The sequence below is a fragment of the Lissotriton vulgaris genome, chromosome 3_2 (assembly GCF_964263255.1).
Source record: "Lissotriton vulgaris chromosome 3_2, aLisVul1.2, whole genome shotgun sequence".
Classification (NCBI taxonomy): Eukaryota; Metazoa; Chordata; class Amphibia; order Caudata; family Salamandridae; genus Lissotriton; species Lissotriton vulgaris.
This window is the reverse complement of record NC_141690.1, coordinates 245,117,323-245,136,454: the sequence shown is the minus strand read 5'-3', so window position 1 is coordinate 245,136,454 and position 19,132 is coordinate 245,117,323. Positions and strand designations below refer to the sequence as shown.

Below are 19,132 nucleotides of genomic sequence, written 5' to 3'. Positions count from 1 at the left end.
TTCGGTCTGAAGTCCGCCCCTCGGGTCTTCACCAAGCTCTTGGCCCCTTTGGTGGCCCTGGTCCACTGTCGGGGGATATATTTGCATCCATATCTAGATGACTGGTTGGTTCATGCTCCCTCTTTCCAGTTGACTCTCGATCACACAGACTTGGTGCTGGCCGTTTTGAGAGGGCACGGCTTTCTTGTCAATCTGGGCAAATCATTCCTTGTTCCTTCCCAGGATCGTCTCTTCATTGGGGCCAGGTTTCGGACAGATTTGGGAGTGGTCACTCTGCCCGAGGCTCGGGTGGCTAAGATTCAGTCTCACATCCTGTCTCTTCTGTCCGATCCGGTGCAGGTGGCGGCACGTTGGCTGCAGGTTCAGGGGATATGGCTGCCACGGTGTTTCTGGTTCCTTGGGCCAGATTTCATTTGCTCTGATTGCTCATGTTCTGGCGCATTGGTCTCCCCATTGCCTTCCCCTCTCTTCTCCGATCCCGGTTTCCCCTCAGATCAGGTCTTCTCTGGGTTGGTGGCTGGTTCGGGGTCATTTGCTAAAGGGTGTCTCTCTCTCTCCTCCGGCTTCGGTTGTGGTGACCACCGATGCCAGCCTCTCTGGATGAGGGGCCTGGCTGGGGGTTCATCAGTCCAGGGGCTTCTGGTCTCCCGCTCAGAGCAGGATGTCGTCGAACTGGAGGGAGTTGGTGGCTGTCCGTTTGGCTCTGTTGGCCTTCTCCCAGTTTCTGCAGGGTTCCGTCATCCTGGTCAGGATGGACAACATCACTGCCATGGCTTAAGAGTACAGGCAGGGGGGGACGAGGTCCTCTTCTCTAGCCCTAGTAGAGAGGCAGTTGTTTGTTTGGGCGGAATCTCATCTGTTGGCGCTTTCGGCGATCCATATTCGGGGGGTGTCCAATTCCCGGGCGGATGCCCTCAGCAGGGCCATTCCGTCGTCCGTGGATTTCTGCCTTCGTCGGGAGTTGTTTGTGGCTCTGACGTTGCGTTGGGGTGTTCCGGTGGTGGACCTCTTTGCGGATGTGGGAAATGCCTTGGTGTCCCGGTTTGTCTCCCGCTGTCGGGAGGGGTCGGCCCGGGCGGTAGATGCTCTCTCCTGCCCTTGGCCCCGCGGGCTTCTGTATGAGTTTCCTCCTTTCCCCCTTCTTCTCCGCTTCCTGCTGCGGGTCCGGTCCTCGGGGGCTTCTGTGATTCTGGTGGCTCCGGCGTGGCCTCGTGCCTCCTGGTTTCCTCTCCTGGTGGAGATGAGGTCGGAGTTGGAGTGGTTGCTGCATCTGTCTCCTCCCCCTTTGGTCTTCCCGGCGTTTCAACAGGATGTTCCGGGCCGGATGAGCTTGGCGGCTTGGAGGTTGAACGCTTAGGTCTTCTGCGACGAGGGGTTCCAGCTGGTTTGACCTCTACTCTGCAGGCGGCTAGGCGCGCCTCGACCAACAAGTCTTACCTAAGGCACTAGCGTTCTTTCAGTCGGTGGTGTCTTGTCAAAGGTTTGGACCCCACTTCCTCTTCTTTGTTTGAGGTGATGCTGTTTCTTCAGGAGGGTGCTTCCTTGGGCTAGAAGGTGTCTTCCCTTCGTTTGCATTGGGCTGCGATTAGGGCGTTTAGGAGCTCTTGGGGCAATCTCTCGGATTCTGAGGGGTTGGTCAGTCGCCTTTTTAAGGGTTTGGGTAATGTTCTTCCTGCCCCTCGGCAGCATTTTCCGACCTGTGATCTGCCTCTGGTCTTGGACGCCTTGATGTCATCTCCCTTTGAACCGTTGATTTCTGTGGATCTGCGCCTGCTGTCCTTCAAGACTTTCTTTTTGGTGGCCATTTCGTCTGCTCGCCGCCTGGGTGAACTGGGTGCTCTTTCTTCCAAACACCCTTTTTGTCGGGTTTTTGATGACCGGATCGTGTTGTGGCCGATTCTTTCCTTTCGTCCTAAGGTGGACTCTCAATTCCACAGGGATCAGGAGTTGGTTCTTCCTTCCTTTTTTGGTTCCCCGTCCTCGGACGTGCGGCTTCACTCTTTGGATGTTAGGAGGGCTCTCCTGGTCTATTTGGAGCGGGTAGCTCCTTTCCGTCTATCAGATTACCTTTTTGTTAATTTTGGTCCTGTGAATCGGGGTTTGCGTCCTTTTACTCCTTCCTTGAGTTGTTGGGTTCGTTCTCAAATTTCTTTGGCGTACAAAGAGGAGGGGCACCTTTCTCCTTTGCGTGTTCAGGGTTGTTCCACTCGCTCCATGTCTGCTTACTGTGCGGCGGTCCAAGGGGCTTCCATTTCGGAGATCTGCCGGGCTGCCACCTGGGCTTCCCCGCTGACCTTTGCCTCTCATTACAGGATTGGACAGGAGGTTGACTGTGCTGATGTCTTTGGACACAGGGTTCTTTCCACTATGATTCCTGAATAGTGGTTTTTCCCTGGTCTTCTGTGTTTTTTAATAAACCTGTTTTTTGCATACCTTCTTTGGTTGTCCTGTTTGGCTTTGTACATCTCAATTTTGTAAGGAAGGGAAGCGAGGGAGGGACGATGAGGTAATGCTTCAATTACTTACCGGTGATTGCATTACTCTGAGTCCTACTACCTCGCTTCCCTTACTTACATCCCTCCCTCCCTCCCTGATGGTCCAGGCCAACCTTTGGTATGGTTTCGATCTATGTGGTATTACAGGAGGTATGAGGAGGCTGAGGGCCATATATAGTCCCCCCGTGACAAATCACGTGGGTACGGGTGTCTGGTGAGGCAGGGAAGCCTCAATTTTGTAAGTAAGGGAAGCGAGGGAGTAAGACTCAGAGTAATGCAATTACCGGTAAATAATTGAAGCATGAATTAGTGTAAATGAGGACCCCGTGAGAGATAAGGCCATCATCCTGATAGGAGATGGTTCAAGTTCCCCTTTTCCTTGCAACGTCTGGTAAGTTTGTAGGGACACAGTAGGAAACTTATTTGTGTTTTTTTTATTGGGTTATGGTGTCTCAAAATTAGATTTTGCCTACCTCTGCAAGATAATCCTAACACAAACTCATCTAGAAATGCGTTGGAATTGGCGTATCTTTTGAGAGGTCTGATATATAGCCTCAAGTTTCTAAAAAACGGTCCCATACTCTAAACATAAAGGACAGGTTCACCAAAATATTTATGGGGCCCAGGCGTAGGTCATGCTACTTTCTCTTTTGAAGCCAGATGCAAGGACAAGTCCCTGAACCAGGGAGCACAATCTTTTCTTCAGTTTAAATAGTTTGATGTCACTAGTGCTGGACACTTTAGCTTCTCTCTTGAGCCTATTAAACGGGGAGCAAGTCCTTAAATTATAATTAAAAAAAAAAATAGGTCGGACTAAATTGCAAAGGCAACGATGTCCTCTTCCTTGGAAGGACTATCCCACCGATAAATGTTAATAGAATGTTTAATACTAGTTTTATCTACTGTAACCCTACATGTGTTTTTCCTTATACTAATGGGTAACTGAGATTACAATCTTCTCGGTGACCACATTTTCAAACACTGGGGGCGTGCGCGGGGCATACCTCTTAGCCTAAGTATGTTTAAAATCGGATATGAAATTATTTCAGTGATGTATGCTGCAGAGAGATGGGTTGCAAATGCTGTCACCAACTGCCCAGTGATCTGTAGGCTATGTTAATAACTACACACATTAACATCTCTACAATACATACGATCTTATAGAGAACCCACCTGCCAATAAAGCAAACTGGAGAAGGATCTGTTTGAAAGTGTCCTCTGCATCTGAGCTGTCCCATCCCCTGCTCTTCCTTTGCTCACTCACCAGAGGAAGACGCTGCAAGTTGTCAGGGAAGGATGAACATGAAGGGTCCGAACCCGCCCTTCAGTCTGCTAATGGTATTGCTGGGATCGCACATTAACGAGCTCGTGCAACCTAGCACCCGCCCCACCAAATGTACCCAGCTACATCAAATGTACGGATTTCTAAAACTTATTTTTACTTTTGTGGTTTTTAAAATAGCGCGAACGTTGCCCATGGGCAATAGAGAGCTTCAAAAGAGAGCAGATTCGAGCCATCGTCGAGATCTGAAATATAAGCAAAACTATGCAAAAGCGTAACATCGACGTGGTTCGCTTCAAGGAGATAGGTTCTCAAACATGTAAATGTTCAGATGCACTGCGTGTGCTGGAAGTCACAGCAGGAAATACTAATTTCCAAACTAAATTGAGTGTAGAGTGTCGGTCACGTGAGAAGACACGCGGCAGTCGGGCATCCGACTTGAAGTGCGGGCCGGGCAGCGTGGATGTTCTGGGCATCGCTTGAAGCGAGGGTCGGTGAGCCGCGGTAGTGCTGGATGCGGTGCGCGCACCGGGCGGGCGGGCATGAATGCGGCAGTGTCTGCCTGCCTCCGAAGCGGGCGGCGCTAGGACCAGGGCGGGGGCTCGCTCGGGGTGTGTCCCGCCGTGTGGCCTCCCTCCCTCCTCCTTCGGTGCTGCTGCTCCAGACTGCCAGGGAGGCTCAGTCACTGTGGACGGGGAGCCGGCCGGAGGCAGCAAGGACAGTGCAGCGCAGCCTCCGAGTCTTACGATGGTGAAGATGGGGTGAGGCGGTCCTCGAGCCAGCAGCAAGGATGGCAGCGACCCGGCGCGTCTTCCACCTCCAGCCATGTGGTAAGGGACTCTCCCGGAGTGCTTGACGGACAGCTCGCTCGCTCCCTCCCCCGAGCAGCTGCTGCTGCCGCTGCCGCCTCCTACACTTTTCTTTAGGTCCCCCTTACACAACTTGCAGGAAGATGCAGCCCTCCCCCTATGGGGCTCTTCCTGTTCAGTCTGCAGACGTGGAGCAAACACATTTTTTTCACCACTTTGCAGACGTTTCTCCTCTTTTTTTTGTCTTTTTATTACTCGTTTTTTTGGTGGTTGGAAGTATGTTGCACACCCTTCACAAACATGTTGTGGACGAGCTTGCCTCATTTGTTTATCCGCTGCAGTCGTGGTTTCTGTTTGCACGGCTCCTGGGCCACAGTTTGATTTTCAGCAGGCAACGTGTTTGCGAAGTTAAGCTCCCCTAGCAGCCTTTTGGAAACTACGAACTTCAAAAGAAGCTGCTATTACACGCAACAATTGATTGTTATGACTTTAAATGTTGCCAGTTATTTGATGCCAAAGTATTTATTACTTTTACGTGCAAATTACTTTTAATTTCATCATCTCGTACTTGATTAAAAGAGGAAGAGCAGCAGATGGATAGAAAAGGATCTGCAGGTGTCACGTGTTAAAGCAGCGGTGTTCACATTTTATTAATTATAAAGTTTTATCTAGCTCTAGCTTGATTCGTGGGTATTAGAGCGCTTTACATACACAAAGGAAAATAAAACATTGCACTACATCGCAGGACACGAGGATGCATACACCTATAAACAAAGACATCACACTTAAGTATACAGTGAAGGAGTGAAATCGCAGGAGGTTGAAACAGTCCGAAAACTCCACATCCTTGATGGGCAGAGTGAGAGGGGAGTCTTTTGATGCCTAGGTTGGTTAGCTTGGTCAGAGAAGTATTGGTTGAGGAGCAGGACTTTCTTAAGATGGGGGAGGAATGAAGGTTGTGGGGGGAGAGGAAGGGGGCACTGCCAGTGCATCTACTTTACCACGGTGTTTTGAAGCACTGTAATTATTCGTTCCAGATACCCTGCCCTTGAATCTGACTACACGTGCATGTAGATCTTGTTTGTGTACAGTGGGCTTTGCCTGGGCACCCCGCGGTCGGTTGCACCCGCTGTTCGCTGTAAGATGCTGCGTGTGGCGGTATTTGGCTTTGGAGGCGATCTGCACGGTCCCTGGCTGCGGGGTTGTGTTTTTGAATAGCACTCTGCGCTCCAGCATGCAGGCCTCAACGCTGCACAGTGTTTCCTAACCTGTCTTGTAGTGGGAAGACGTCGGTCCCAAAAAGCCCAGCAGTTACTGGGAAGTTGCACTTTCGGAGGCAGGGTTGCAGCCTTGCTTGATGTTATCACAGGTGATGCTTGTTGTGATGCGGGCCTGGAATCCTCCCAGAATACTTACACCAGGCTCTGGGGGAACTAGACCGACACCATTGCATCTATTAGCCCGAAGCTTTTGTCGCTCGGTGGAGATCGGATACCGTAAGATAAAACACAGTAATTACCTACTCCGGATTGTCGATCCATAGCAGAGGGAGGGGCTCTTGCGAGATCTGGCAGTTGTTTAAGCACTGAAAACATCAATTGGCTAAGCAGATTTAAAGTTCATTTGACGGAGACTAGTAGAGCGAAGAAACAAGAATATTTTTCAAGTATTTGGCAGTAGCTGTGGTTGATAGAAATTGGGTGACATTGAGTATTTCTGGGATGTTAGCTGTGAAACTGCGCTTTTGCTGAACGTCTCTGAAACTAAAATATTCATTAACCATCCTGCGTGTCCAGTAAGTACTGAAACGATAAATTGCAATATTAATACACAAGTGCGTTCTGTGGGAGACCGCTGTGTACTGAGGTGTACATTCAAACTACTAATGTCTCCATGCACTAGCTCTCAGTGCCTTCTTTGGGGTAATAGGCATCCGTACATGCCATGTATGATTTACCAAGTGCTGTTTGAGAACGCTGCAGCAGTGAGGGTTGCTCACTCATAGAGTATACACAAGGCGGATGTGCTCGTTCTGTAAGGAGATGGTGCTATCAGATTATTGCTATAAATGGGCCCAAGCGAGCAAGTCTAATGAGAAGATTTGAACTTTTTTTTGTTCATTTGTACCAACGGAACTGTGCAAGGAAGATAGCCAAAGCACTTAATGAAACTGCCCTCAATTTCTTTATTCATTTTTTCCAATTTTTTTCTTCTTGGATTCTAAAAAACTAGTCACCCCTGTTTTCTGTCCCCACATTCCCATACCCCTCTTGCATGCTTCACTTTCTGTAGTCATTTACCGCTGGCTCCACTTTCTGTCCCGTATTTGAGTAGCAGTAATGGATGAGTTAAGTATCCTCACCCAATCATTGTTCAAAGTGAAACCAGTTCTGCCAAGTATCACGCATCGTGCGTTACACCAACGCATTTCAGTGCGGTAATCCGCATTACTGAACTGCATTGTCACGCATATCTATTGAGACTGGTGTCAGTCTCAACTTTCTCTGAAAGCGCCAAGTGTGAAAGCTGGCAGCGCGCCGCCAGTGCCATGCAATGCGTGCGGCGCAATGCGCTTCCACGGGCTCGGTGCTCGCACTCTGAGGTAAGGCAGCGCTGCACAAGTACTACAATGTATCAATATTCAAAATTATTGTGATCATTCCCTCGCGGCGCTGCTGGCAGCCTGACGTCGAGATCCAGTGATTAGACTGCTGGGCCCAGTCAGGTTATCTACTACGTGCCGGCGCCAAGGGGTGACATCACATCCTGCTGCCGGAGCGTGGAGCTTTGAGGAAGGTGCGTCTCCGGGCTGGCTGGTTTTCGGATGGCCCCGCAAATTGAATGATGGTGCAGCTCGTAATGCTGCTGCAGGCCCCTCGCACCGACCCGGCCCACGCCATGCCTGTATGTAGTCCATCTGTTAACTTACTACCCGCTGATAATATTGCAGCCGACTTGACCATTTCAAATGTATAATAATAAGCAGCATCACTCAGACTTCAGCGGCCCAGCCGAGCTGCCAAGCTACTGGGGTGTCGGATGATCTGTAACGCTGACCCTGCAGCCTTGTGCCCAACTAAGATTTAATCTATCACGCGAGGACTACTGTGCCAGGACGGTCACTGTGGAGATTCAGTTGGCTTTTTCATGAGACCCCAGCAAAGGAGGTTTCAGGTAGGGCCTTATTTAGTTTATACTATTCAGCCAGTGTTCCAAAACACACTGGGACTTTTCTCCCAGGGCGTGCTTTCGTTTGCAGTTTATGATAGGGTGCGAACTCGACCCAATTTAATTGGAGTGCTTTACTTGCACCACAGATGCATTACAAGGATACATATATTTTTTCTTGGGCACTGGAAATTAACAGATTTGCCCAGAATCACAGGACATTGCTCAGAGCCAACATCGCCGAGACTCGAACTGGTTCCTAGTGCACTTTTCCATGGCCTTAACAACAACACAACTGCCAGTACTGGATATGACTTGGTAATTTTTTTAGGATGACCCCTATGAACAAATCATAACGGTCCTTTTTCTAATTTGCGTCACTAGTTTATTTATTTTTGCACTAGTGGATCAAAAGTTTTTTTCATAAACTATTTTCATGTGTATGTACAAAAAATACAATAAAACATTACAATTGAAACATACTATACAAAACCCTTTTTACAATATTTACAACACATCCAAACTTTCACTTTGGCAAAACCTTTCATCCATCTACACTCATACCACAAAGCAAAAAAATACTTAGGGTCCAATGTCAAAAAAATATAGGTTCATATAAACATATAAACAATGTCTACAGATGGTAATTAATGTGCTAAACACAATCTCCATAGTATTAATCCTATTTAATAACCACTATTTATAATATAATTTCCATTTGACAAAAGGACCCAAAAACAGGTCGACGCGTTTCTAACTCCCCAATGCGGAGTTCTCCTCAGGACCAACAATCTACAAAAATAAACAAAAACTCATTAAGACATTCTGTCCAAAAACCAAAGTTCTTAATGTCAGTAGCACACCCAACAAAACACCTCTGTCCATACCTTATTGTAAGACAAAAAGCAATCTTCTTAGTAGATGGCATACAGCCAATAAACCACTGTGGATGAGGAGAATGTGACAAACAGTTTGAAGTTAGCCAACGACACACACGTTACACATTAGGTTTATGTTGTGCAATGGGTTCGATGGGTTCAAGCTGAAGGCTTATCTATTTTGAGGCTCGTATAATTTTATCTAGGGAAAAGAAATATCTTAGTCAGATTATGGGGTACAAATTTGTATTGAAGAACTATCTAATTGCCATTGGAAAAAACAAGCGTACGATAAAGGGGCTTGCAGCCAGCTTACCGAATGTGTGAAACGTCCATGCTGCAATAAATGATTGATAAGCGCCCTATCGAATTTAGACGCTGGCGTCTTGCTAGCGTTCTGCAAAGAGAAAGCAGAAGGTCGCGGGTTAGTCCAGAGAAGACGCTGAGTGTCGAAGCGAAAGCATGGCAACAAGATCTGTTAGGACCCTTACCAGCAGAGCCGTCTTTGTTCGTCCGTAGTAAACCTTCCGTAACCTGCGTTCAGAACCCAGCTGATGAACCGAGTGATTTAATTGGATGACCGGGCTGCCACGTGATCGCAAGTTCCTGGTTGTTGTTAAAAGTTTAAAGCAACAGTGCGGATGAACTTGTATAACCGCAACTTTATTAAATGAACAGAAGGAAATTTGGATGTAACGAGACGCATTGACTCGGGTCCAGGGTCATTAGGATGAAATGTATTTGATTGTTGCCTAACCGGGTGCAATGGATGTATATTCTCATTGGGCAATCGGACATGTCATCACTTATGGACGATGATTGAATCTGCTTGGGATGTAAACCAGATTCTGGTATTCGAAAAACCCGTTATCCGACCTCTTTGTTGTACCCCATTGGGCAGAACCCGGTCCTCTGTTCCAACTACTACTGGTGTTTACTGATGTTATGGCTGGGTTTATATTCTCACAACTAGATGCAAGGATTTGTAAAAAACGAGCCGCTATGCACCAGTTCTGGGGTCATTTAGATGATATACATTTACCTACAATCTGCTCAGGTGCATTGAATGTATATTCTCATTAGGTGATAAAACCTATAATGAATAGCGGGCGATGTTTTAATCTGATTAAAATGATGACCAAAATCTGCTATTCAGGAAAACAGTAGGCAGACATATATGGTATAGCCCATTGGGCAGAAGACGGAACATTCCTTCCAACTCCTGCTCTATGCGAACCACCGTCCATGGGTGGAACGGCCCATGCTAGTCAGTCTTGAGTCATTCGAGGTTAAGGTTCGCGCACTAACCAAGGCCAGCATCACCATGTTCTGCATCGTGGATGCAGGAAAAACCACAGCAGATTTGGTTTGCCTTCTTATATATTTCCATGCCAACTTGCAGCAGCTGATGCCCCACATCCCTCCTGCAAGGCTTGCCTGTATGAGAATGGCGCTATTGTAGATCATCATGGAACACACAGTGAGGTGCCCAACCTCTGAATGAGGAGGGGTGGGACTGGGGGACGAGAGGTAGGCAGATCACATCCACATCAGTTTTTGGTGGGTGTCACATTACATGCCACCTCAAAATGATGGCTTTCTGCTGTTTGTAATCCTCTTGTTATTGCACCATAGGCAAGCAATCGCCAGTCTGTTCCATGGAGCTCCTCACATACCACTTCAGGTTAAAAGGGCGCTAGGTTAGTGCTTCTCCATTTCTGGTACTTTTCAGCAGTTAATGCTTAGAGTTTCTCATTGCTCAAATGGTTGTAAATCAAGATATTTACGTTTCCGTTGTCTTCATTGCTTGATTTTGCTCGTGAGAAAGTGTCACTCATAGCCGTAGAAATGTCACTCATAATGACACTTAAATGATGAAAATGTCACAAATTGCAATCAGAAACCTTGACAGCTATGTGAAACTCATCGTGAGTGACTACTGAGCGAGTATGGCAGCAAACTTGAGTCTAAAGAATCGAGCCAGTATGAGGCTGCCTGGACTGGCATCTGATGAAGAAAGAAGCGGACAGCGATGAAAGGGGATCTGAGATCTAGGGCAGCCTATGATTTCAAACTGACAGAGTTCAGACAGTAATTAGCCATTTTCTTAAGAAGCATATTTGACCCTACTCGGTTTGTTCATTGTTACAAAATATGTAAACACCCGGTTTCTGCATGCATGCTACAAGAGGGGAGACTGGGGGTGTAGGGTGCCTACAAATGTTTTCTGCCCCATGCTTTTTGCGCTGCAGTTCGAGAGAATGCCAAGTCCGCAGGTTGCCTACATAGAATATAGCTAGAGTTGCACAGGGTTCTGTAGTATATTTATGGGTTAGAGGCTAAAATTATTGGATTTTCCAATACCTGGAAATTTAGCAGTATATGGGGAATTGCCCGTGATCAGTCTGCACTCAAGATTGACTTCTTGAATAGAATACGTGGTTTAGGCGATGAAATACATTTGTGATTATAAATATAAAACAGTGCAATATGTTCTGATGGATTATCTTTCTAAACTATACTGCACACAGTGAGGCAACTTTCTCCAATACGACACTTTTGTAAAATAAATTGAGTAGAATTGCCTGGGGAATCTTGGTGACCCTTTGGGCTTTCTATACTATTGTACATGTTTAAATCCCTTTTCCCACTCCACTGAACATTCTGACCTATCAAAAGTTTGAATCCAACTCTCCTTTCCTTGTCTTTTGACATATCCCATATCTGAATGCTTGAGAATGGCAAGCAGACAACCAACATGAATATGCATGCCGCCACCTCTAATGATTGTCCATTTCCAACTTCCAAGATATGCCGCTGAACTACATATGTTGAATGCATCCATTAAGCACAAAGATGCACATCAAACAATGCATGCACGAAAACTCAAGACTTCTCGCCAATGCTCACTTCATATTCCACTACTGAGAGGCAAAATACTATCATTGTGGCCTACAGTTGTGAGGTAACACATTCTGAACACCCCACAGAGCTCGGAGGCCACACTATTTAGTCCTATAATTACACAAGTACCAGTCACATAACGGAAAGTTATTTCTGTTTAATCCTGTTTAACGATCTTGCTATCTTCTTAAATAGTCATCAGCCTTAAAAAAAAAAATCTCTGCTTATGTGTAGGATCCATTTTCGCTTTTTATAAAGAGAACCCCGTCTTTCCCCAAAGGTTTTTATTTTTTAAATGCCTGCCTGAGAAATCATTATTAAAAAAAAATAATAGTTAAAAACACCCAGTTGAATTGACATGGGTGTGCTTCATAAATGAAGTACATAGGCTGAAGCATATTAGTTTATGTTTTTAAAGCAAGTAGCCTGTAAGAGTGACGTTGCTGTTTCTTTTTTCTACTCTGAGGAACCAGCACCCTTGGACTCTGACTTGCAAAGCAGATATAGCAGATAAAAAACAGATTTTGGTAACTGCCTTTACATGTCTTCATTCTTGTAAAACCTCTTTTGTAAGGGAATGGTTCACAAAGATTCTCTGGCAGTTTTAAAAATCAATTGCTGTCACTACGTTGGATCTTTTTTATCAGTGTCATTCCTGTGGTGGGGGAAAAAGTGTAAACATATGATCATGTGTATGAAACCTGCCCTTTTCAATGTGGTCACCCAAGATTTGTGCGCTACATGCTTTGCTGGCTTTAGAGAACTCTGTGCAACATACCCCTCTTAGCTAGGAGTAAAGTTATTTTGCTTTCCCCTTTAAACCTGGATAAATTAGCTTATTCAAGATTGGCACATTTAACTTGCCTTTAAATCCCTAGTATATGGTGTAGAAAGTGCACCTAGTACTTGAAAGTTAAATGTCAATGGTGGATGGCAGCACCTATTTGTGTCATCTACTACAGTAGAAGTGTAAACATGGCTGAAGGCCTGCCCTTAGCTCGGGTGCTGCAGTCCAAAACCTGCAGTGCGACTAGTAAAAGAATACAAACAAACATTTTCACCGGTAAAACCGCTTTTAAACATTAGGACACCACTACATAGGCACTGTAGTTCACAAGTCAGAATTTCTGAAGGCTAATTTGTATGAGATCTTCAGCAACTCCCAACCTCTGCTCAGGACAGAATTGTGTGAAATTACTCCCATAAGAATGCAATAGGCTGATCTGAATGGGCAGAGATGACTTCTCTGAGCTCAATAGAAGGGTGAGAGCTGTGGGCATTCTTTAAACACCACAGTGTAAAATCCTGCCTGACAGGTAATTTGAGCCACTTTCAAAACAACTGAAAAATTGGGAAAGGTTGCCCCATGAAATTTTTTCACCATTCATTGGCGAGCGCTGAGGAGTCCTTCCCAATAGCTAGTGCCTGTTATAGATAGGTCACACCAAGGCACCACTTTATAGCACTTTCAGGACGTTTAGAAGAACAGAAAAGGAATGAACCTGAAGTCCGTGACCTGAGAGGTGCCCTGAAGAACTGCTCTCTCTTGTACCAAGGACAAAGAAATAGACTTCAAGGGTCAGTTGGCTGACCACCTGGGTGGCTCCGGGAATATAACTAGCTTCAAGAGGCTTTTTATCTAAAGTGCTCAGCTGAGTAGTGGCAAGTAGACTTGGAATGGACTTCGCTGTTGGCCTCTGCCTGATACCCTGAGAGTTTCTAAGTGGCCTTCCCCAAGGTTCTGGGCCTCAGAAGTGTACTCCTTTGGGTGTTGGGACACCAAGAAAGTGTAAGAACGTTTCCCCCAGAGCTAAGGGGACCTAGCCCGAAAAAGTACCCAACTGGCAGTTCCCCAGCATTTGGTTGAAATTCAGACTTTCCCCTTGCAAAAGCCCCAGGTACCTCTGAAAAAACTATCCCTTTCTGAGTTGGGACGTAAAAACTTTTTCGACCTAATATCTCCAAAAGCTCGTGTCGATGGGACCAACCTGCTTAGAGTGTCTGACCTTCAGTGCTATGGTGGCAAATATAATTTCAGCCATGTGCTGCTCGGAGAAGATTTTCTTTTTAAAAAAATTTCAAACTTTTTGATGGCTAAACTTTCACCAGGACCAGTTTACTTTCTATATCTGGCTAGGACTCCATTGCGAGCTGCCTCAACTCGCCCCTAGATCTTGGTCTACCATTGCATTGATTACCATTGGCGCTTTGCGCTTTTTCGTGTTATTGTCAGCTAACTTTTTAAAAGTTCATATTTACAGTTCCCTTGATTGGATTTGTAAGTCTGGTGTTAGCCAAGACCTTTTGATTTTACAAAAATTATATGTATAATATACTTAAAAGGACTTTCAGACCGCTTTCTTCATCCATTGGTCTGATGTTGGGTGTTCACATTTTCCTTACTTCCACTACAGTATGCCGTATGGGGCAATAAGTCAGCCCACTTGAACCACTGGCTAACATCACAGAGTGACTGCACTATGCTCTATCACTAGGGGCACATCCACATGCAAGGTAGTTCTCTTCAGTTTGCGTTTTTGTTTGTACTCAATTAGTACTTTAGTGTTGCCTTTGTGCTTAGTCTGATGTGAAAGTGGGACGCTTTCTAGGAGCTCTTCACATACTAGTATATAGTCCAGCTTTATCAGTTCCTGCCAATGACGTTGCAAATTCCTTTTGGGGCCACCTTTTTTTTAAATCTAATTGCTGTTCTTCAGAGTATACCAGATTGTTTCCATTTGGATGTAGCCTTTATATAGTAATTCTCTTTTTAGAATGTATACAATAAAATGAATGTATAGCTCCACCCCTGTATTATTTTAATTGAGCACTTCAGCTCTAACTGTAAACTAATTTGGTCTGTATGTCTTGCTTTTATGTCTTTCCAGTTTGCTTTCAGTGCTTTTGTATGGTGTGCTTATATAGATATTTAACTGATATATTAATTGAATCTGTGCTGTCCTGTTTATGTATCTTTGCATGTATATCTAAATATCTTTGAAAGTCTATCTATATATTTATCCGTCTAACTATCCATCTTTGCAAGTCTACTTCTCTATCTAAATGTCTTTATACGTCCTAGCTATCTGTATGCAAGCCTATTTACTTTTGCAAGTCTATCTACTGTTGCTAATGGAAGTCTATCTACTTTTGCAAGCCTATATACCTTTGTACGTCTATCATTCTATCTATGTATGTACCAGTCTGTCTCTCTTTAAGTCTATCATTCTGTCTATCTATGCAAGTCTATCATGCTAGCTATCTGTCAATGTATTTTTCTTTGCAAGTGTATGTATCTCTATTTGCAGAGATAGCTTTTCAAAGCTAGCTATCTGTCTGTTTGCAATCTTTCTTGTATCAGTCTCAGCAAATCTATCAATCTGTCTACCTTTGCAGGTTTGCCTGTCTATCCAAGGCTAACGATCTATCCTTGCAAGGCTATCCATCGGTCTATCCTTGCAAGGCTATCCATCGGTCTATCCTTGCAAAGCTATCCATCGGCCTATCCTTGCAAGGCTATTCATCGGTCTATCCATTTTTTTGTGAGCATCTGTTTTGCAAGCTTCTCCATTTATCTTTTCAACCTTCTCTATTTATAATAAAGATGTACAAAATTTTACAAAAAGGTGTTAGCAAAGGCTAGAGGTTGGTTGGCAACATCCGATTGATTCGCTTTATTAGGTTGTGTTAGTTTGACCTTTTCATTTTACTAAAATGATGTGCATAACATAATTACTTATTGGGTGTTTCAGCCAAGCTTAATCCATAAGTCTGTTGCGTCATTCACATTTCTCTTCCACCCACAGCCCACTTTAACCGTTGTCTAACCTCATTGTGAACCTGACCTCCTTGTGATTTCACAAGGAGCTCATCCACACACAAAGTAGTCGGGACTACTTTGGTAATGTCTGCCTTTTTGGACCCAAAAATATTTTTTACAGTACTTGATGTTTTTTAGATTGAGGGCCTGGCAGCATACCCAACTATGTTTTGCAGTAACCATGACCGAACAAAACAAGAACTGCAAAAGTCAAGTCTTGTGAACAGTGACAGGCCTCTTAGCTTTCCCAATGCTTGTTGTCGTTATGGTATCATTTTGTTAATTACATTTTTCTATTTTTATAATTCAGTTTGGGATTTTTATTGCCTGGTGTTTTGACTTTAACTGTTTTGGTGCTGCATAAATACTTTACATAATATTAGATATTTAAGCCTGCCATGTCCTCCAAGGAGTTGAGTTCAGTTTAATATACAACTTTAAGGGTTCTCCCTGACAAGTTTTGATTATTCCTTGAGATGGGACAATCGCTTACCCCAAATAATACATTTTCTTAAATTAATGCTTTCTTTGTTGGTTTCGTTCCAAATTCGCATCACAGAAGATTGTCATGTTTGTCAGAGAAATCCTTCTGGCAGACTGAGGAACATGTAAAATGTTCACTTGAAGCTTCAACTACGTTTTTAATAAGCTGTCTAAGTCTCCTTCAGAGAAGAGTTCCCCCTTCTTTGCATTCATAGTGCAGCCACCAAAAAGACCAAGGAAAAAAAGTCCTACATCCACCCCCGGGCATCCTTGATGAGAACCACGTTCGCACTTCGAGGAGTCACTCAAAACGTGATACCGGAGGCACCTCCTTTCAGTGTTAAGAGGCTCAATGGTGACTTGATTGTTTTTGGTGATGACATCTGCAATTAGTCAGGACCACTGGAACTATGCAGTAGGGAAAGACCAAATTATGCTTCGGATTCGACAAAAAAAACGCAAATGATGCAGCATAAAGTGGCAAATTTTGTGGCAGTATTAAGTCACTGTTTGGTAATTTTCACACATGTTAAGACTGTCTGGTAAAAGGGTTTCTTATTAGTATCAGTTTAACACCTACTTACAGCAGCCAGCAACTGAAAGATGACCTGCCACTACACAACAAAGGCCCTGCCATTGCACAGCAGAAAAAGCGGTTGTATTAGTAACTTTTGATCCATTCGAGCAAGAAACACATTTTATAATTTGCTATTTACGCACAAGATAATGAAATCTGTGGCAAGTGCGGCAAATCTATAATTTTCCCATAAATTCAGCAGAATCACGATTCGAGTTGCTGCTGAATAATCTCCTTTGTCAAGGACTTCTCAAAAGATGCCAGAGGTACATGGGTTTTACTTACCATCCAACATCGCAGAAAATGCACCAGCACCTCCAGTAGATTGGTGCACTTCCTCTTGGTTCTGTATAGTGACGAGACATTCAACCCCACCTGAGCCTAAAAGTAATTGCCCAAGTTATAGCCTTTGAAACGGAGGGAAAAAGAGGTCTCCCGATACGGGAGAAGTAAACCACTACTCTGCATCTGCACTGATTTTAAAGTACGCAAGTCAAAACAGTATCAAAATGTTTTCCTCCGCACCAAGGTAGGCTCCTGATGAAAGTAGCATGCTAAACTTTTTTTGCATTAGCAGTCGGATGAAGAATCTCTTCCACATAGAGACAACAATGTGCCAGGTATCTCTACTGCATTTGAGAAAAGGAAAGCATTGGATATAAGAGCCTCATTGGGTAGAAATTAATCCCCCTTTACATTTTTAATTTGCAGCATACATGCATAAAAAACATAGGCTGGACCATGTGGGAATTAACAAATGGCGCTATACCACAAATGACTGTCCTTCAGCCTATGGACATAGTCATGATATTTCCATTTGTCACAAGATATTTTTCTTTGCTTCTAATTGAGACCAGAGCAGGTGCTTCCACTATTTAGGTTCCTCTCTGGTTCTCTTACTTTTAGATAACTGGTTCCCTGAATGAAAATAAAGGTGTGCACTTTAGAAACAGTGGGCCCAGGGGGGTAACAGAAGTAGCTACTCTGCCGCATGACAGAGGCTCATTTGAGAAGTATAGCAAATACATATTTTAAACCTCCCAAAATCATCAGCTAAAGCATCAATACAGACAGACATCAGCCTAAACCAGATGTAGAGATATGGTTGAGGGAGCAGAAATGGTGCTGTTTGGTGAAATGTGTTGTCCACTGAGGTGATCCGTTCGGGCAACAGCCAATTTTCTGCTTATCCTCTAAACCTTTAAACGCCCTCGTGTTTGATTATAGACTTGGCCTCAGCTGAGTAGTTGTGTATGAATGGACTTGGGACGGGAGGAGGACTTTGCAGTGAATGAAACGTAGTGCGGTTTTGGATGCCTGAAGTGTCAAACATGCTTACCTTACAAAATTGTGGCTGACAGCCAAATTTGTAGGGCTTGATATTGGTTTTGTTTATTGGAGATGCCTAGGTAAAGTTTGGGTGTCATCAGCATAATAGTTTTAAAAGAAGCTGTGATTGCCAATAGCCTTCAGAAAGGGCTAAGTTGAAGGGTTCCTGCTCCACTGAATATTCTGCACTTTCAATCGCACATTATTTTATGGGATTAACCCCCCCCCCCCCCCCCCCCCCCCCTCATAATTCCCTTCACCTACAGTTTTCCATTTAGCGAAGTCCATCTTCTGAATTGGCTCGGGAGGTTTTTTCAGAGAACATGTTACAAAAAAATGGCTTAACTTCCTTATTCGTAGTATATTATGAGCGATCACACATTAACACTTAAGTCTTACTTTATTTTGTAGTAGTTTTATGCATGTTGTTCTGTTATCTTTTAACATTTTTCATACCTTTTTTGGTTGACTGTTAACATTCGCTTTTGGTTTTCCCTAACCATGCTGGAGATAAGCCATCTTTCCCAGACTAGGATTTTTTTTCTTTTTAATGCCAAGACTGTAGACCGAGTAAGATGTGACGGTAGCCAAACAGTTTTCTTTTCAATAATTGAGGAAGTGAGCCTCTTTTCTCTTCAGTGGCTCATTGTTCATGTGATCGCTGGACAAGATCTTAAACCTTATCCACATCTGCATGGCAAAAATGCACAGTTGAAAAAAATCAGGCTGATTAAGCACTTCTCAAACTTCTTTGCAGGTTTAGGTTTTGAAATAAGTTCCCACAACGTTGCCACATTAAGCTGTTCATGGGTAAAATAACGCTCTGGGGAAATTGCTACACCATCACAAAAAAATCACCATTAAAACTGGCAGAGACACCTGATCTTCTCAGTGATTCAGTACAGTATGTCCCTTCAATGCACTAATTTATGGTTGTCACACATCCCCTAATTTCACACATGCTGAGCCAAATTAGGTCCTTGATACCTCATGGACGACAAAAAGCCTTTGAAGCCTTTCTGATAAAATATGTTATACTTAACAAAATGACATTTAATGCGACTGTGATTTTGGTTAAGTGTCTGTTTCAGTATGATTCCTAGGGTCAAACAAAATATAAATTGACCTCTGACCACCCCCGTTAGGTACTGACTTGAAAACAAATAGTGTTCCATTGAAATCAGAGACTGTATTTCCTCTTGGAGCTATGTAGATAACATTGGCCTCCAATTAGGCTTCTTCAGAATGTGGCCTGTCAATTGGTGCTTGAAGGAGGGATTCATTCTTGATTACCATTGTCTTGGGGAGCATTGCCTAGCAAGGTCAGCTGCCTAAAGTGTGTGAGCACGTTAGTGGGAGATGATATAGCTTCTTATGAGCTGCAATA

The 19,132-nt window shown here is 44.3% G+C and overlaps 1 protein-coding gene across 2 annotated transcripts in view; it reads left to right on the top strand.

The window, feature by feature from the left end:
- SLC4A11 (solute carrier family 4 member 11) overlaps nt 1–19,132 on the top strand; it is a 1,871,484-nt gene that overhangs the window by 632,478 nt on the left and 1,219,874 nt on the right. The window contains exon 1 of one of the 2 annotated variants that reach the window (XM_086964301.1): nt 4,217–4,607. The exons of the other annotated variant lie outside the window; for it this stretch is intronic. Within the exon in view, the coding sequence (XP_086820427.1) occupies nt 4,568–4,607 (40 nt within the window). The 5' untranslated portion in view covers nt 4,217–4,567. Of the gene's footprint in view, nt 1–4,216; nt 4,608–19,132 lie in introns of those variants that run through there. 2 annotated transcript variants of the gene reach the window in all.